Raw genomic sequence first — 16,559 nt, 5'->3', positions numbered from 1 at the left:
TTTCCGATTCTGTGTCTCCCTCTCTCTCTGCCCCTCCCCCGTTCATGCTCTGTCTCTCTCTGTCCCAAAAATAAATAAATGTTAAAAAAAAAAAAAAAAAAAGAAATGTTAAGGTCAGCTTATTCCCCTGCTGGCATTCTCAAGAAGGAAAGGAAGGCGAGTACAGCCATCATATACCTAGCAAACAGTACACCAAGAAGAGAAATTGGAGAAACATAGCACAAATGTCCAAGAATAGAGGATTTGTTAAAGAAATGTTATATAGATATAAGATAGTATACAGTGGAGCTGCCAAGAAAAATGTAGAAATACGTTTACTGGCATGAAGGAATCTCCAGACTATGCGACAATGTGGATGGCAATGTACATTATGACCCTATATTCTGTGAGAGATGTAATATGTACATACACATGTTATTTCAGAAAAATATCTGAAAGATACATATAAAGATTTTAAGGGGCACCTGGGTGGCTCAGTCGGTTGGGCGTCCAACTTCAGCTCAGGTCATGATCTCATGGCTTGTGAGTTCAAGCCCTGCGTCGGGCTCTATGCTGACAGCTCCGAGCCTGAAGCCTGCTTTAGATTCTGTGTCTCCCTCTCTCTCTGCCCCTCCCCTGCTCATGCTCTATCTCTTGCTGTCTCAAAAATAAAATTATTTTTTTTAAAAATTTTTTAAAAAAAGATACTAACAGTGGTTGCCCCTGGGTGACAGAATTATAGACAGTTTTTTTCTTTATTTACTGTTTTCCAGCGTTGCTGTAATGAATGTGCTATACATGTCTGTAGTTTCTGTTAAGTGGGAGGGGAATAAGGAACAGTACAGTGGTTTACATATGTCTTCCATAAAATGCCTTACCAGCAGGGCCACAGCGTGTACCCCAGAGCAACAGTTTGGTTTCGTGCTGTAGTGCCCAACTCAGCATCAACAGTATCACCTAGATCCTGCTCCTTTTCGTTGCTGTAACCTGCCATTTTCCCCTACACCAGGTATTGCAAAATCTTGGCAAAGACCAATATCCACAGCAATCACTTGAACAAATCGGCACCCGAATTGCCAAAGTTTTGGAAAAGGTAAGTCACCCTGTAGGGAAGCTGGAAACTGCTGCCCACCTTCTAACTTTCCTAGATTATTTGTCACCAAGTGGCTCTAACCTCTTCTGTTAGTTACCCAGCACTTACCAGCTAAAGGGACAACGTGAAATAATCCCACACTGAATGTTTCCATTACTTTTTCCATCACTTGGTTGGTACTCTTTTTTGCTGCTTTGCTTACCTTCTGTGGTGAAGCCTTCCTTATCCGTTTTGTCTCCTTTACTCCAGCACGGGTACATAGAGGTGGTGGTACTGGGAGCCATGGAATCTCGGTAGATGATAAAGTCAGGTGTTCTTCTGGTGGTGAAGAATATTTGGCATTCCAGATTGTAGATGGGAAACACAACTTTAAATATCTTCTTCTCTTGAAATCATGAAACAAAATATCTGCAAAACTACATTTTCATAGAGCCTACAGAATATATAACAGAGTTTCTAAGACCATTCATCTGTTTCTGTGTCATATTTATGTGAAGAGGAGTTTTTTTTAATTAAAATTAATTACTTTGTGGTTAGGTGTCTCTCCATACAATGTTAAAGTGGTAGTATAGAGATTGAGAGAATCAACCCCGCTTCCAGCATGACACTAAAGTATGGTAGGAATAGGGCAATCGCGTCAGTTTTAAAGAGAGGAAATGGGAAAGGCATTGCAGTCACTGTTCCCTCTCGATTCTGAAACCCACCTGGCCATATGTCACCAGTTCCCCTGATTACATGCATTACAAGGAATATTCCTTGATTATGACCCATTTTGGTTTTCTGGGTTTGGTTCCCTAATCTCTTTCTCAGCTCTTGACCCTTCTCTCTGAGCAGTGTGTCCTTTTCCATAAGGAAGGCCTCTGTTTGCAGCCGAAGAGCAATGTCAGCTTGCTTCCCCCCATCTTTCTCCCTTTGAGTCCAGACTGGCGCAACGCCTTTAAAACAACTTTGTAGACCTTCACATTGTAAGTCACTCCATCACACAGAACCCACACTTCAAATCTCTTCAAGAAGTTCCTGTCTACCTTGAATATGAGCCCAGGACATAAATACTCTTAAGACTTCTAGACGCCTTTTGTCCGAGAGAGTCTTCTGAGGCTTACATCTAGACTTAACATCCTTCTGAGGCAGGAGTAACAAAGGGTCCTACTGCCATGCTTTTGATTTGAGCTTGACCCTGAGGCCATAGTTTCACTGGTAACATTCTGGATTTTTAATTATTTATTTTTTTTAGGTTCTTTAAAACCTCATGCTGATTGGAGAAGCTGGCAATTGAGAAAGTTTCATTTTCTAACCCTGCAAGTCCCAGCATGAAAGCATTTTTTTTCTAAATTCTGCTTGAAAACTGTACTGTTTCTTGTTTAAGTTCTCTCTTTTAATATCTTACTATAGAGGATTTTTCAAAAACTCTTTGTCCTTTTCAGTATTATTCTTGGAAGTCTTCCTAGCCAGATCCACAACTCTGTGAGGTATTTTATTTATATTCCAAGAAACAGGCTCACCATTTGTTTTGCCAGTAGATGAGCCTGCCCCTTCTCCAGCCTCCAACAGCGATGGCCTCCATGCTTGTCCAGTCTCACTGCTGCGCTAAGCAGACGTACTCAACCCATTCCCAGAGCTAACGCCATAGGCTCTGAGTTTCTATTATGGCAACACTCCATTCTGAATACCAGACACTATTTCAGTTACCCATTTCTACCTCAGAGACCACCCCAAAATCTACTGGCTTTAAACAAAATTTATTTGCTCATGATTGTGTAGTCTGAGCTGGACTCAGCTGGGCATTTCTTCTGGTCTCACTTGGAGTCGTTCACGCAACTGCAAGACATGTGGAGACTCATCTGGGGCTGGCCACCAGAAGGTTCTACTCATGTGTCTGATCCATCAGCTGGAGTGGTTGGAATAGCTGGGGCACAGTCTCTCCAGCTGGGTAGATGGGCCTTTTTGCAAGGGGGCTCAGCACTCCACAAGGCTGAGAGCAGACGCACACAGGCCTCTTAGAGCCTGTGCAGAGAAACAGAACTGCTGTGGCACCACTTCTTTCCAAGCAGGTGTAGGGCCTGCTCAAAATCAAAGACAGGGGAACGTCCTCCCTCTGCTAGCAGTGACAGAGAGCGCACAGCCTGCCTTTAAAGCACCATGGGTCCCTCCAGAGGAGCAATGAAACTGACAGCATCTCCCCAGGGATGGTAGAATCCAGAAGCCAGTGTAACAACATGTTTAAAACTAGAGGGAAAAAACTGCAAGCCTTGAATTTTATACCAGCAGAAACATCCTTCCGATATTAAGGAAGAAACGGAAGAGACAAAAACTCAGAGAATTTGGCACCAGTGGGCCTGCACTGAAATAATAATTAAAGAAAGTTCTTAGGAAAATATCCCAGTTAGAAATATCGACATGCAAGAAGGAAGGAAGAACACCAGGACGGTAGCTGCACAAAATAATAACCGGTAGCTGTACAAAATAATAACCCCAAAACCCTGAGGCGCTTTACTTTTCTACATAACTAAAATCCATGGTAACAATAACAAATTATGGGAGCAATGGAAATGGAGTTTAAATGTTCTGAGGTTTAATTGGTATCAGCCAAGTACTAAAAGTAATAATTTGCATTGGTCTGTGATAAGTAACAGTGCAGTTTTAGGCTCTAGGCTAACTACTAACAGTGGTTTGGAAATGTAATTTAATAGATGGGAAATAGAATAATAGAAAACATTTGATTAATCTATAGAAAGTCAGAAAAGGAGAGGCACATAAAAGTAGACACAAATGGCAAAATAGTAAGTATAGACCCAAGTATATCCATAGTTAAGCAAAAAAGATTATATAATTTGAGCATTTAGTATGGAATGGTTTTTTTTAATCCAGCTATATACAGCTTATAAGAGAAGCACTTTAAATATTAGGTACAAAAGTGTTGAAGTGTAAAGATGGAAAATAATATGCCATGCAAACAAACAAAAAAAAAAGCTAAAAGACAGGTGATATAGCTGCCCTCTTATCAGAAAAAATAGTATGGGGAGCCTTGGCGGCTCAGTTGGTTGAACATCCAACTTCAGCTCAGGTCATTATCTTGCATTTGTGAGTTTGAGCCCCACATTGGGCTCTGTGCTCACAGCTCACAGCCTAGAGCTTTGGATTCTGTGTCTCCCCTCTCTCTGTACCTGCCCTGCTCGCACACTGCCTCTCTCTCTCTCTCTCTCTCTCTCTCTCTCTCTCTCTCTCAAAAACTAAAACTTTAAAAAAATTTGGGGGGTTTTAAATGAAAAGAAAAAAATCAAGTTTGAAGCAGGAAGCACTACTAGCATTAGAAGGCCTAAAATGAGGGACGCCTGGGTGGCTCAGTTGGTTAGGCACCTGACTTCAGCTCAGGTCATGATCTCATGGTTTGTGAGTTTGAGCCCTGCATCGGGCTCTGTGCTGACAGCCTGGAGCCTGCTTCGGATTCTGTGTCTCCTTCTCTCTCTGCCCCTCCCCTACTTGCACTCTGTTTCTCTCTCTCTCTCTCTCTCTCTCTCTCTCTCTCTCTCTCTCAAAAGTAAATAAACATTTAGAAAAGAAAGGCCTAAAATGAAAAAGATCAGTAATGACAAATGTTGAAGATGGTATAGAGCAATCAGAACTCTCTTATGTTGCTCATTGGAATATAACATAGTACAGTCATTTTCAAGATCATTTGGTAGTCTATTAAAAAGTTAAGCATATATGATCCAGGAACTTTACCACTTGATGTTTATTCAAGAAACACGAATGTATATGTCCACAAAATGCTTGTTAAAAAATATTCACAGCAGATTTATTCATAACAGCCAAAAAACAATGATGTGCCAACCAATAGAATGGATGAACGAATGTGTATTTACACAGTGGATATTAATTATACTAATGGATTCATCAAGAAAGATCCAACATCCATATTGATGAATCTCAAATTCATTTTATGCTAATAAAAGAAATTGGGCACAAAAAAGTGCATAGTGTATGATCCCAACTATATGAAATTCTAGAACAGGCAAAACTCACCTATGGTGATAAAAATAAGATCAGTGGTGGCTTTGTGGGGGAAGGGAATGACTGAGAAGCAGCCTGAAAGGACTTTCTGTAGTGTTGGAAATTTTCTCTGTGTTTAGTAGTCAAAAATGAACGTTTTACTTAAGATCTGAGCATTTCTCTCTATGTAAATAAAATCTATTTTTTAAAATGAAGGTTAAAGATTTTAGACCACCAGAAACTGAGAGATGTACGTTACCAACAGACTTGCACTAAAACTCACTAAAGGAATTTCTTCAGGCAGAAAGAAAACTATCCCAGATGCAAACAGGAAAGAACAAAGAGCAAGAGAAAGTGTAAATATTAAATACAAATGGGTATGACTGTACAAAATAATAACAGTAGTATCTTCTGATAGGAAACTATAACAGTGTTAGTCGTGTACCTCCAGAGTGAGCCCTCCCTTAGGCCAGGGACCATTCTCTGCCCACCACCCTTTCCTGCCAGGTGACAGTTCAGATGCAAGGGAACAAGTCAATTGATGTATTGTGGGAATTATCCTGGCTTAGATGTCCCAAATTCCATATGAAAACCAGTATCTTTTGTGATAGCCCCTTGAACACAGATTCCTGGAAAGGGCATAGCTATTTATAAGAACCATGGCACTCGGAAGCTCCAAACTGGCTTTCCATGAGGTGTTTATAGTTTATTTCCAGTCCTCCTAGTCCACATACAATTTACCAACTGAGGTCATTTTTACTAAAAGCTATCTTGCCTGGTAATGGCTAACATTCCCCCTTTATTAGGTTTTCAGGGAAATAGAGCTAGAAGGTTGATCTAGTAACCACTTCCATTGTGGGCTCACAGACCAACGTCCATGACCTTGAGTTACTAACTTAAATAAAATAACTCTCAGACTTTAGGGTACATTAGAATCACCTCATTGCTGAGCTTCCTGATTTAGTGGGACTAGGATCGCCTGAGGATGTACATTTCTGGAAAGCTCCTGGGTGATACTCCTGGTATGAATATCACATTTTGAAACCACTGCCTTAGAAAATGGCAGCGATGACAAAGCAGAATGCCCCTTTTCTATTTATCATTCACAGAAGAACAAGCATCTCCATATCCTCTTTGCTTTAACTTTTAGAATAGTCATGATCCTTTGTTATTTCTTCAAAAGCCCATCTATACTCGTCCCCTTAGGGAGTTAGTTTACATTGCCATTAGTTATCACTGAGTGTTAGCAGATGACATAGGTCAGTGCCCATTTTAGGATTGAATCTGTATGCACTGTCACAACTCTTGGAACACTGCCCCAGGTTGTAACCGAGGTCGCTCCCACTGTGATACTCAGAAGCCTCTGCCACCCCAGATGTACACCACGCAGCTGCCATTGCCAGTGCAGCCAGTTTGTGTGCCAGGTTGCCACATAGCCCTTTCTGACCTGTGCCCTGGTGCAGAGTAGTTCTCCCACTTATGTCCCCTGCTTCCCCAGCTAAGGGCCTGTGGGCGCCATGTCATGCTGATTAGATCTATGGAGAAGAGCCAACCCCACTGCTCCACCCTCATGTCTAGTCCAGCCCCAGTCACAAACACGGAGTCAAGCTCGTATCTCCTTCCCACCCCCTGCCAGGTATCAATGCCTAGTTTCACCTAGCTGCATCAACTACCCCAAGACAGTGTCATTCTTGCCAGCCAGCCCACTTGCAGCTGTGCTTCTGTTCAGTTCCATTTCATGGACGGTGGGAAGGGGAGGGGTGGGCAGTTTCTGTCAGCATAAGTTTGTCTCCAGCTTTTATCTAGTCCCACAAGGGAAAGATTTATCCCCTATCACACAATGTCAGTTTTTTTTTTTCTTTTCTTAAGTGGGCTCCACACAGGGCTTGAACTCAACTGAGATCAAGACCTGAGCTGAGATCAGGAGTCAGACGCTTAACCGACTGAGCCACCCAGGCACCCCTCACAATATCAGACTTTTGCCATCAGACTCTGGGAAAGTTGGCCCCCACTGAGGCTTCAGTTTCATCTCAGTTTCATCTGCATCTCCCTGGACATTCTTTTAGGTCACAGTGCCTTGGCCATATTGAACCAAGGATATGAAAGTCCATTCTGCAGTACCCACTGCCAGGGGATTTAGAGCCAGTTAGATAAATATTTTATGCCCGCACAACTCAATAGGGCACTTACGGTCTTGCCTTCACTCAGGAGGACAGAATAGGAAACCCAGTAAGCCAGCAGTGCAGCTCTTTGTGTGTTTTTCTGAGTCCCCATAGCTTTCTGGCAGCAGTCTCGGGGACAGTTATCTGCCCCTTCCCCTAGGTGATAGCTCAGGGATAAAGGATTAAGACCACATGAGTGAATATGGGAACAACTCTGGCTTAGAATTCTCAAGTTGCACATAGGAACCAGTATCTTTTGCAATAGTCTTGTGCGCCTAGAGTCCAAGAGTTCCCACAAGGGACAAGAAACGACACACTCAGGAAAGGTCATAGTCCTCCCAGTCTGCTGCAGTTTAGTCAGGTCATCTTTGCCATAACCATGTTGCCTGGTAACATGGCTGGCATTGTACCTTTATTAGGTGTCCAGGGGAACACAGCTAAAAGGTTAACATGAGATTAGTTTCCCATGAATACACATGGGCAGGGTGTTAGGTTTTAGCATTATCAGGAAAGTAGTAAAATTAAACTAAGAATTTATATTTTTAGTCTGGAGTAATTCAAGATGCAGATTGCAATTTTTAGGCTAATTGTTAAAAGAACAGTTAAAGAATATATAGTTAAGGAAAAATGGAACAATAAAAAACATTTGATCAATGAAGAAGCAAGAAAGGAAGACAAAAGGAATATCAAATAGAAATCTATAATATGTAAAATGTAAAAATGCATAAAATAAAATATAAATAGTAAAGTGATAAAGATAAGCCCGGTGTGTCAGTAATCATGGTAAGTACAAAAGGACTACATATTCCAACTAGAGTACTAACATCAAACTGGGTTAAAATATTGAACGCGATTATGTGCTATTCACAAGTAGCACACTTTTTAAATATTTTTATTTTATTTTTTAACAAGTAATATGCTTTAATATATGAAATGGTTGAAATTGAAAGATGGAAAAAAGATATACAAACACTACACAAAAAATGCTGGTATAACTACACTATCATCAGACAATGTGGAATTTAAGGCAAGAATCATTGCTACAGATAAAAACAATTCATAATGATAAAGTGGTCAGTCCACCAGGAATATAGAAAACTGTATGTGTAACCAGTAGCATAATTTCAAGTTATATAAGACAAGCATTAAACACTGGCAGATCTAAATGGAGAAACAGATGAGTCTACAATCATAACAGACTTCAACCTCCCTCTCAGTAGGTGGTAGAACTGAGCAGACAAAAAAATTAAAAATATAGACCATCTTGCTAATAAACAAATTTGACCCAATATATTTATATAATTTATTTAATAAACAAATCTGAGGCAGTATAATATATATAATATATGTATATATTTATATTTAATTTACATTAAATTGTGACAGAATCCTCATTTTTTTAAATACTTATTTTGAGAGAGAGAAGGAGACCGGGGGAGAGGCATAAAGAGAGAGAGAGAGAGAGGGGAAGAGAGAGAGAGAGAGAGAATCCCAAGCAGGCTCTACATTGTCAGCGCAGAACCCAATGCAGGGCTTAAGCTCACAAACTGTGAGATCATGACCTGAGCCAAAATCAAGAGGCAGACACTTAACCAACTGAGCCACCCAGGCACCCCAGAATTCTCATTTTAAAAAATGCATGGGGACCAGGCACCTGGTTGGCTTAGTTGGTATAGAATGAGACTCTTGATCTCAGGTTCATGAGTTTCAGCCCCACATTGGGATGGAGCCTACTTAAAATAAATTTTTAAAAAATGCATATGGATCATTTACCATATTGGTCATAAGCTGAGTTATAAATTAAGCCTCAATTAAAATTTAAAATATTGAAATAATTTAGAGCATATTTTCCAAACATAATTGAATTAAGTTAAAAAAAAAAAAAAGATCAGGGGCACCTGGGTGGCTCAGTTGGTCAAGTGTCCATTTAACTCTTTGGTTTCAGCTCAGGTCATAATCTCATAGTTTGTGGGTCAAGCGCCACATCAGGCACTGCACTGATGGTGTAGAGCCCGCCTGGGATTCTATCTCTCTTTGCCCTCTCTCTCTCTCTCTCTCTTTCTCTCTCTCTCTCTCAGTATAAAGTAAAAAAACAAACAAACAAAAGAATAGATGGAAAATCCTCAGCTATTTTGGTGACATTAAACAGTACACCTTTACATAACCCATGCATCAGTGAAGAAAGCCCAAGCAAAATTAGAAAATGTTTTGAAATGAATGATAACAAAGCATATCAAAACTTGTGGGATGCAGCTAAAGCAGTGCTTGAGGGAAGTTTATAGCCCTTAAATGGATATATTAGTTAAATAAAAAAGACTGAAAATCAACGATCTATGTTTCTATCTCAAAAACAGAAAAAAAGAAAAGAACAAGTTAAAACTACAGTGAGATATTGCTTGCCATGACATTGGCAGAAATCCATAAGTTTGATAGACTCAGTGAGACTGTGGGGAAATTGGTATGGCGATGCATACATTGCTGGTGGAAATGCAAAATGGAATAACCTTCATGGAGAGACAAATTGTATCTAGCAAAATTATACATTCATTTACCTATGTAGCCAGCTTTTGGGAATCTTTTCTAAAAGTACACTGGCAAAAAAAATGTATACAAAAATGCCTATGATAAGGCTCTTGATTATAGCCTGATTTGTAATAGCAGACTGGCAACAACCCAAATGCCCAGCAGAAGGAGACTGAATGAATAAAAAGTCCTCTGTGGATGTTTATTGGGTGTGAACATCCACACAATGGAGTCTTCTACAGCTGTCAAAAATAATGAAGACAATTTCTTTCTTTCTTTCTTTCTTTCCTTCGAGGAAGAGAGAGCACGTGTATGCATGCAAAGCAGGAAGGGGCAGAGGGAGAGAGAATCTTAAGTAGGCTCCACACTCAGCATGGAGTCCAGTGTGGGGCTCGATCTCACAACTGTGAGATTATGACCTGCGCCAAAATCAAGAGTCAGATGCTTAACCGACTGAGGCACCAAGGTGCCCCAAAGACAATTTCTGTTAAATCTCTGTGAAATAATCTCCAGGATATAGGCAGTGAAAAAGAAAAAAAAGTGGAAAAAATCATATCTTCAATTACTATTTTTCTTTTTAAATAATGGTGAGGTGGGGGATGTATGCAGATATTTTAAAATGGAAGAGTAACTTTTAAAAATACTTTTCAATGGTTTTCCATAGAAGGAAGGTGGAAATAGGATAGGAAAGACTGAGCATGAAGCTAGATTTCCTTGAATCTACATTGTCTTTTCAATATGACTTTGGAAACAAATATTTTGTATAATTACAAAACAGATTTTAATAAGGCAATTCCTAATTAAAAGTAAAATTAAGTGAGCCCAACTATGTATTCAATTGGTAGTATAACCACATCAAGAGAAACTATCCCAAGTGACTTTAAAAGACCCATTATTTGACTACCTCCCTAATGGGATTTACCCTAAACACAAAAGAAAACCTTATTCCGTTTTCAGTAATACATTTGTTAATAATATTGATATTGTCCTGAGATTGTAGGTGTATGCAATGCAAGATAAATGAGTAGTTTTGTTGGTGATGTTGAGAACTGGAGCTTGGGTTTGGGGGAAGGACATAAAAGTGTGAACATCTGTAGTCATGTTAAGTAAACATCTGTAGTCGTGAATTAGAAATACTAGCAAGACTTTTTTGTATATTTGCACATTTTCTAACTTTACTTGCTGAAAAGACTAATATCATTGAGTAACCCAGTAGTAGTAAGCACACTTTGTACCTACATATTGATCTTTAGATACCATTTTCTACTAAAAGGAACCAGAATTCCTTGGAGAAATGGCTTCTACCAAGTCAGGGAAAGCAAAGAAGCTCCCATAGTCAACAAAGGTTGTGTCCGAAGAACTCAGAACCAGCTGGAATGTGTATCTCCTGTTGGCCAAAGATGGAACGCAGCACTTTGAGCAGCAAAAATCAACAAAGCAACTGCAGTAGATGAGACACATCACGTTTTTTAAGCTACATCTAAACTCCTGAATTCACCAGAAGGATTTTGTCTTAGACGATGCATGGGAACAGCTTGGTTTTTTAAAGTAAAAAGAAAGTAATAAGCATATTTCCTTCCCTTCTAAGTGAACTATACTTTGGGGTAAATGATTAATTGATGAGAAAAAGTCTTTTTATAGGAATATTCTAACTAGTAAACTAGAGTTGATAAAATTAGAATATTACAGTTTTGCTGCTCCTAATTAATTTATGGCAGTGAACATCACTGGCTACTCAATTCACAGATAGACGGTATGTGGGTAGCATTGGAAGTTCATGTTACCACCTGTGAAATGCTTTGCCCCCATTCCCTCCCCAGTAACTCAAATCTGAATCCAGTCAAGCCTCTAACTGCCAACTACTGGGAAATACAGGAGACAAAGGAGCATGTTAAATGGGTCCTTGAGGATACAATCAGCAGAGTCCAGTCAGTGGGAAACTACAGGATAAATAACCCTACTTCTTCTTCAAAAATTTTAAAAATTAGATGAAGATGAACCCTAGAGATCAAAAGAGATTTAACGAACACATTAACCAGTTGCACCATATGGACTTTATTTAGATTGTGATTCAAACTATAAAAGCAAAACGCACTTTTGTAAGACAACCAGGGGAAATAGGAGTACAAGCTGCATGCTGATGATCTTAAAAAATGATTTTCAGTATTTTAGGTGAACTTTATTAATCTTATATTTTAAACGTGGTTTTTAAGAGGTACACACTGGAAAATTTACTGATGAAGTTATATGAAGTCAGGGATTTCCTTCGAATTAATATGGATGAGGGTTTAGATGAAATAAAGAGTGGCCGTGAGTTGATAAGCGTTGAAGCTGGCTGATAGACGAGTGCATGGAAGTTCTACATTGTATTTTGTTTGAAATTTTTCATTATAAAACATTTAGGGGCACCTGGGTGGCTTAGTCAGTAAGCGTCCACCTTCAGGTCAGGTCACGATCTCGGGGTTCATGAGTTTTGAACCCCATGTCAGGCTCCACACTTACGGTGCAGCGTCCCCTTGGTATTCCTTCTCTCCTCTCTCTGTCCCTCCCCTGCTTGTGCTTCTTTCTCTCTCAAAATAAATGAATAAACCTTAAAAAAAAAAAAAACTTTTAAGAATGTTATCTCATAATGGGAGCAAACATTGTATCAGAAATGAGTTTGTATAAGTTGAAAAAAAAAAACCCTAAACTAAAAATATACTTATTTAGGTCAAATACTCAAGTGAGTGAATTAGATACCATTAAATAACCAGTGAATTGCAAGCTTTGTGTAAAAAATTACCTAAAATATTACAGAGACGGGAAGATGAGTGATTCAGCAGATTCAGGAAATAATGCTGTATTCCCAGCTGGCTAAATAAAAGACATCCATGCACAGCTACATTATATATAGTAAAACAGCAAAGGCAAAGATCATCTTAAAAAAATGTATTTCAGCCAGGGTACTGTCAGGAAACTGGAAACGACATTAGGTATTTCAGAAGAGCCAATTTAATTTAGAGAATTGATTACGTTTTTGTGGAAGGGTGAAAAAGAAAAAAGGAAACACCTCCTGGGGTAAGCCAGAGATACCAAGTGCTGGGCCTGGCTCCCAGGCGGGCAGTGAGGTTTTCCAAAATCTAGGAGTTCACAGGAATTCTGTCAAGCGGAGCTTCTGCTTCTGAAGAGGGAGCACAGCCCGACTGCGAAGGGGTGTAGTGAGGCTGGGTCTTCAAGTGCAAGGTGCTGCCGCTGCTAAAATGACACTGATGGGAGCAACACGCAAACAGGAAGAAAAAAGTCCTTTCTCCCTCTTGCCTGCCAATCTCCCAGTGTGCACATCTGCAGAACCTAACAAGCTTCTAGCAAAGGAGAGATATGGTTTGCAGAGTTCCAGTCACAGTACCACAAAGCAGGCTATAAAATTTGGCACTTACATCTGATCACCTCATATGTATCACAGCATGCGTGCATGAATTTATTCATTCAAAAAATATGTAGTAAAGTCCCACTGTGTGCCAAATACTTTTTAAGTGCTTGGGATACATAAGCGAAGAACAATTTAGACAGAGAGATCTGCCATACAGAGGAATGATGTTTCAAATGACAGCCTGTCATAGCAACATTCTAAGCCAGATGATAGTTTTTTTTTTTAAGTTTGTGTATTTATTTTGAGAGAGAAAGAGTGTGAGGGAGAGGGGCAGACAGAGAGGAAGAGGGAATCCCAAGTAGACTCTACACCACCAGCAAAGAGCCTGACACAGGGCTTGAACTCACAAGCCGTGAGATCATGATCTGAGCCAAAATCAAGAGTCAGATACTGAACCGACTGAGCCACCCAGGCGCCCCCAGATGATAGTTTTGAAAGGATACTGTGCCCCCCCTAGAATTGTGTGCCTTACAGTGATAGAATAAGAAAGGTATTTCAAAATAAAAAAACTGGTAATAGTTTACTACCAAGAGTCCTACCTCAGGGAACTTCTCTGCATGAAAGCCAAAGAAGGATTGTCTCAGGCAAGATTTGCTAAGCAAATAAAATGATGTAGGCATGCAAACCCAGACAGACTCTGTCTGTAGAAAAGGCTAATTTGTGGGATTTTAAGAGAAATGACTAAACTGAAATACTGGACAAAACAGAACATACATTTGAAGGTGGAGTAACCAGAGTCAAGGTGTTCAAAGGCTCTCTTAATGTTGAGGAGTGAGTTAATATATTGCTTGGACTTTAAGTTAAAAGAGTGAAGATTTATGGTTAACTATTAAAAAGAATGCACAAATCCCAAACCTGTGAGGATACAATTATGAAGGTAGAAAGGGGAGGACCAAAAAAAAAAAAACAAAAAAACTTATGCAAGAAATGACAAAATGGAGGAGAAAAGGCACAATAAAGAATCAGAACAAGAGCAACAAAAAATTGATAAGAACCAATAGAATCCAAGAAGTAAACAATCTTAAAATCTGTAATGGAAGTCACAATAATGTCAAATTGGAAATTTTTAAAGGAGCTACATGTTTTAATAAGAGCCATACCTAAAACATAAATGTTGGAAAAAATGGGAAAATATATACCAGATACATACTAATCAAAAGTGAGTAGATACATTAATTACCTGAAAAAAAAACATATTTCAAAACAAAAAATTATTAGGGGCAGAGGAAATGACTATGTAATGATAAAAGATTTAGTTCACCAGAAAGATAATAGCAATTCTAAACTTAGCATACCCAATAACCTCAAAATACATAAAGCAAAAAAAGATTGCTCTACTGAAAGAAATTGACAAATACCAGCATAAATACCTTCCTCCACTATTGATGAGCCCATCAGTGTCAGAATCTATATTCATGAAGTGTGTTAATCTGTGGTTTTCTTTGCTTGTAATACTTTGTTTAATTTTGTTCTTAGGTTAATAATGACTTTGTATAATGAATTGGGAAGTGCTCCCTTCACCTCATTTTTCCAGAACAGTTTATAGAGAAGTGCTATTATTTCTTCCTTAAATATTTGATAGAATTCAGCAGTGAAACCATCTCGGCCAGGATTATTTGTGAGAGATTTCTAACAAATTCAACCTCTTTAGTAAAAGTATTCAATTATCTCTTGAGTGAGTTTTATTAGTTGTGTCCTTAAAGAAATTTTTCCACTTCGTCTAAGTTGAATTTATGGGCATATAGATGTTCGTAATATTTTTTTCTCATTTTCTTAGTGTCTGTGGGATCTGTAGTAACATACTTCTCTTAATTCTGATATTGGTACTTAGTGTCTTTTCCCTTTTTTTTTTTTTTTTTTCCTGATCAGACTGACTAGAAATTTATCAATTTTATTGATCTTCTCAAAGAACCAAGAACTCAAGGTTTTGGAGCCATTGATTTTTCTCTGTTGTTTTTTATTTTCTCTTTCATTGATGTCTGTTCTGTATTATTTCCTGTCTTCTGCTTGCTTAGGATTTAATTTGCTGGGGTTTTTTTAGTTTCTTGATGTGGAAGCTTAGGTTATTGGTTTGAGCCCTTGCTTTTCCAATGTAGGTGTCTGCTTTAGCTGCACATCACAAATTTTGTCATATTTCATTTCATTCAGTTTTACATAGTTTATAATTTTCCTCCTAATTTCTTCTCTGATCTGTAAGTTAGTATGTTCTTTGGGTTTCCAACTATTGGGCATTTTCCAGATCTCTTTCTTTAATTGATTTCTAATTTAATCCCATTGCAGTAAATGAACATAGTTTGTATGACTTAAATTCTTTTTAACTTATTCAGACTTGTATGACCCAGAATATGATCTCTTAGTAAATGTTCCATGTGCATCAGAAAAGAATACTACTGTTAGAGTATGCTAGAAATGTCATTTAGGTCAAGTTGTTTGATAATATTGTTTGTGTCTTCTTTATCTTTACTGATCTTTTTGTGTAATTCTTCTGTCAGTTTTTGAGAAGCATGTTGAAATCTACAACTATAATTCTGAATTTGTCTTCTCTCAGTTTTTGATTCTTGCATTTTCAAGTTCTTTTTTTTTAAGTTTTTATTTAAATTCCAGCTAGTTAACTTATAAGATAGTATTAGTTTCAGGTGTACAACGTAGTGATTCAACACTTGCATGCATCACCTAGAGCTCATTGCAACAAGTGCCCTCCTTAATACTCAACACCTATTTTCCCCATCTTCCCACCCACCTCCCCTCTGGTAACCATCACTTTGTCTCTATAGTTCAGAGTCTATTTCTTGATTTGCTTCTCTCCCTCTTTTCTTTTCCCTTTGCTCTTTTGTTTTGTTTCTGAAATTCCACATACGATTGAAATTATATGGTATTTGTCTTTCTCTTTCTTATTTTGCTTAGCACAGTATACTCTAGCTCCATCCTTTTTGTTGCACTCTAACATTTATTTATTATTGTGAAAGCAGAACTGCACAGAGTGTTTACATGACTCACTATATGCTATCAGAATCAGCTGTTGATTTATCGACCTTGTAGAACTGAGGTCTCATTGTTATTCAACATAGTAGTAGAAGTCCTAACCTCAGTAATCAGACAACACAAAGAAATAAAAGACATCCAAATCAGCAAGGAGGAAGTCAAACTTTCACTCTTTGCAAATGACATGATACTCTCAATGGAAAACCCAAAAGATCCACCACAAAACCTGCTAGAACTGATCTGTGAATTCAGCAAAGTTGCAGGATATAAAAATCAATGTACAGAAGTCAGTTGCATTTCTATCAACCAATAATGAAACATCAGAAAGAGAAATCAAGGAATTGATCCTATTTACAAGTGCACCAAAAACCATAAAATACCTATGAATAAACCTAACCAAAGAGGTGAAAAATCTATACAC

At 38.6% G+C, this 16,559-nt stretch overlaps 1 protein-coding gene across 2 annotated transcripts in view; it reads left to right on the top strand.

Moving 5' to 3' along the window:
* The window catches only part of TTC17 (tetratricopeptide repeat domain 17), a 127,077-nt gene that overhangs the window by 96,355 nt on the left and 14,163 nt on the right, over positions 1-16,559 (top strand). For both annotated transcript variants that reach the window (XM_040495399.1, XM_040495398.1), the window contains one exon: positions 989-1,072. In XM_040495399.1, the coding sequence (XP_040351333.1) occupies positions 989-1,072 (84 nt within the window). The remainder of the gene's footprint in view (positions 1-988; positions 1,073-16,559) is intronic.

The sequence above is a fragment of the Herpailurus yagouaroundi genome, unplaced genomic scaffold (genome assembly GCF_014898765.1).
Source record: "Herpailurus yagouaroundi ecotype Mexico unplaced genomic scaffold, PumYag 187, whole genome shotgun sequence".
Taxonomy (NCBI): domain Eukaryota; kingdom Metazoa; phylum Chordata; class Mammalia; order Carnivora; family Felidae; genus Herpailurus; species Herpailurus yagouaroundi.
The sequence above is the reverse complement of the archived record's forward strand: the minus strand, read 5'-3'. Positions and strand labels throughout refer to the sequence as shown.